General features: G+C 47.4%; 1 protein-coding gene across 1 annotated transcript; it reads left to right on the top strand.

Annotated features, from left to right (window-relative positions):
* Positions 1-1,531: 1,531 nt before the first annotated feature.
* On the top strand, positions 1,532-3,222 carry LOC132798101 (uncharacterized). The gene is made up of 3 exons (XM_060809820.1): positions 1,532-1,586; positions 1,840-2,486; positions 2,563-3,222. The coding sequence occupies exons 1-3, from the start codon at positions 1,532-1,534 to the stop codon at positions 3,220-3,222; spliced, it is 1,362 nt and encodes a 453-aa protein (XP_060665803.1).
* Positions 3,223-3,515: the final 293 nt, after the last annotated feature.

Here is a 3,515-nt window from a genome sequence, read left to right as displayed (position 1 = left end):
AGCCTCAAGCGTCCACCTCTCTTGCTGCTCAATGTCTTCGTTCTGTTGCTGTGCTCTTGGGTACTGTTGTTGTTTGGCTTAAGAGTCGTGCTGGGTCGTCCTAGTGTGACTCGTTAGGGGAATCATATACTCAAGCTCATCGTCGATTTCTCAATCTGGAGCGCAAATTGCAGCGGCATCCTGATCTTAGGATGCAATACTCATCATTTATTGAAGAATACTTGAAGTTGAATCATATGTCGCGTGTTCCTGCTGAGACCATTGAGCGTTGCAAGTATTTTCTGCCACACCACTGCGTGCTAAAGGCCGATAGCATGACAACAAAGCTTCGTGTTGTGTTCGATGGTTCGGCAGCGACATCCACTGGATATTCGTTAAATGAGGTTATGATGGTTGGTCCTGTTATACAGGACAAATTGATGCATATACTTCTTCGCTTCCGTACATATCTGGTGGCACTAACAGGGATATATGCAAGATGTATCGATGTGTGCGCATGGCTTCAGCAGATAGCTATTATCAATGCATCTTATGGCGCGATTCGCCTGATAAAGAGCTGCAGATTTTCAAGCTGGACACCGTTACTTATGGCACGAAGGCAGCGTCATTTTTGTCGGTTCGTGCAATGCATCAGCTGGCGCATGATGAAGCGGACTCGTTTCCGGTTGGATCTGTTGCTTTGAAGAATGAGTTCTACGTGGACGATTTTATATCTGGAGGCGATTCAGTTGCTGAGGTTAACGTCAAGCTGCAGGAAACCGCTGCAATTCTAGCTCGTGCAAACTTCAAACTCAGGAAATGTTGTTACAGTCATGCCGAAGTATTGTCGGAGATAGCTGACGACGAGAAAGAGTCGTACATGAGGTTCAGCGATGGCAGCGAAATCACAAAACTCTTGGCTTAGCGTGGGATCCCCATCGGATCGGCTGCTGTTCTCGCTGTCGTTCTTAGAAGCTGGCTCCAAGCCGTGCAGGCGGTCTGTCTTAGCCACAATTGCACGATTTTATGATCCGCTAGGACTTCTTGGACCCGTCATGACAAAGTCCAAAATATTTCTACAGCAGCTCTGCAAGGATAAGTTGACATGGGATGAGAGTTTGCCTTTGCAGCGATACACAGCCTGGGTAGAAATGTGCAGCAGTTTTAATTCCATTTCTAGTCTTTCATTCCCGAGAGCTGTTCTTGCTGCTGGGTGCCGTGTCGAAGTTCATGGATTTTGTGATGCCAGCGAAGAGGCGTACGGCGCTTGCGTATATGTAGTGTCCAGTGGACGCACTTCTCAGAGTCAGCTGTTGTGCTCTAAGTCCAGAGTCGCACCACTCAAAACTATATCAGTTCCCAAGCTGGAATTATGCGGTGCTTATCTTCTGGCCAAACTGCTTCATGCAGTTAGAAACATGGGTTTTCTTGATGGGGAGTTCTTTTGCTGGAGTGATTCATCGGTGGTACTCTCATGGATCAAGGATGATCCATACAAGTTCAACGTTTTGTGGCAAATCGCGTAGCGTCTATTCAGGATCTTACCGTCAACATGAAGTGGCAACATGTTCCCACGGCTTTGAACCCTGCCGACGTACTCTCCAGAGGTACAACTCTAGAATGTTTAGCAGAGTCTAAGATATGGTTTCATGGACCGGAGTTTCTTGTTGGAAATCGAGATGGATGGCCTTCACAACGCTGCTTAGAGTCTTCAACGTTGGAAATGCGTGGTAAGGTCATGATAGCCACTTCTCCGTATGATGATATCACTCTTCGTTGCAAAGTACCTTAACACGTTTGCCTCAATGCAGCGCGTATATGCGTTTGTGTTTAAATTTGTTAATCGTATAAAGCATCCAGGCCTCAACGTGGTAGATGTCAACAAAGGCACATGGCTGCTACTGCGATTGGTGCAGTTGTCAAATTTATGGAGTGATGTCAAGGAAATTCGTTCGAAGGGCTTCGTCAAGAAATCGAGTTCAATCGCTTCTTTGTTGCCGTTCATCGTCCAATTTGGACTTCTGCGTGTTGGCGGTCGGCTAGCCAATTCAACTCTTCCCTACGATGCTCGCCATCCTATTATATTACCTCGACGGCATCCCATTACGTTGGCGCTCATCGCTCACCAACATGAAAAGAATCTTCACGTTGGAGCTAGAGCATTATTAGCAAAGATTCGGTTACAATATTGGCCGATTGGCGGACTGCGAACTGTGTCGAAGGTTGTTCGCAATTGCATCGAATGCTTCCGGGCCAAGCCCACTGTGCTCGAACCAATTATGGCCAGCCTTCCGAAGGAACGGTTTCTGAATTCTCGTGCCTTTGCAACAAGCGGAGTGGACTACTGCGGGCCGTTTTACTATAAATCTGAAGTTCGGAACAGACCCCCAATCAAATGCTACATCAGCGTATTGATCTGCTTTGCTAGCAAGGCGATTCATCTGGAGTTGGTGAAGGATTTGACAACTGCCGCCTTTCTGGGAACGCTAAAAGATTCGTGTCACTTCGTGGGAGGCCTAATCAGATTTGGTCCGATAATGCGACTAACTTTGTCGGGGCCAAAATGAACTTCATGATGTCAAGAAACTTCTCCTCAGCGATCCTCATAAGGAGTCAGTTCATCGTGTGTGCCTGATGGACAACATCGAGTGGAAGTTTATTCCTCCTCGTTCCCCACATTTTGGTGGACTATGGGAAGCAGCAGTCAAGAGCGCAAAGCACCATCTGTATCGCTCTGTTGGTCGCTCTATTCTCAATTACGATGAGCTTCGCACTCTGGTTTGCCAAATAGCGGCAATAATTAATAGTCGTCCATTGCTATCAATTTCAGAAAGTCCTGACGATTTGGATGTGCTGACTCCCGCTCATCTATTGTTTGGTGGTCCTCCAACCGTGATTCTTGAGCCGGACCTAAGTACGCTGGACTACAATCGGTTGGATGGTTGGCAGCGTGTCACTCAGCTGCAGCAGGTCTTCTGGAATAGATGGCGGGAGATGTATCTGACTCTTCTCCAGCAAAGATCGAAGTGGCGCACTCCTGATCGTCGTCTCCAAGTCAACGACTTGGTCTTGGTGAAGGACGAAAATTTGCCTCTTCGGTGGCCGCTAGCCCGTGTCATGTCACTTATCCCCTGCAAGGACGGCGAGTGTCGAGTTGCCGAGTTAAAGACGTCGTGTGGCAGCACCCGGAGAGCCATAAATAAACTATGTCTACTGCCCCTGAAGGATGATGTTGAAAGATAGGCTTTCAACGGCGGGAGTATGTCGGGAGCAGCAGACAGCGCATGTTAATGCAATGCTGTAACAGCGTCTGCCAGCAGTGCTGCATCTGCCGGCAGCGCTGTATGCTCTCTGTTACCGATCGCTTGCAGTACGATCGGCTATTGTTTTTCTCTCTTCAATTGTAAAAACGCTTGTAATCGTGTCGGTGGCGAAACTTGTACCTACTCAAGTCACAGCCGAATTGTCTAAAGTGGTGGTTACATATACTACATATGTACCAATAATAAACAATTAATTTGAAACTCGCGTGTTTT

This window comes from Drosophila nasuta, unplaced genomic scaffold (genome assembly GCF_023558535.2).
Source record: "Drosophila nasuta strain 15112-1781.00 unplaced genomic scaffold, ASM2355853v1 ctg85_pilon, whole genome shotgun sequence".
Taxonomy (NCBI): Eukaryota; Metazoa; Arthropoda; class Insecta; order Diptera; family Drosophilidae; genus Drosophila; species Drosophila nasuta.
Note: the sequence above shows the minus strand (reverse complement) of the source record. Positions and strands in the feature narration are given on the sequence as shown.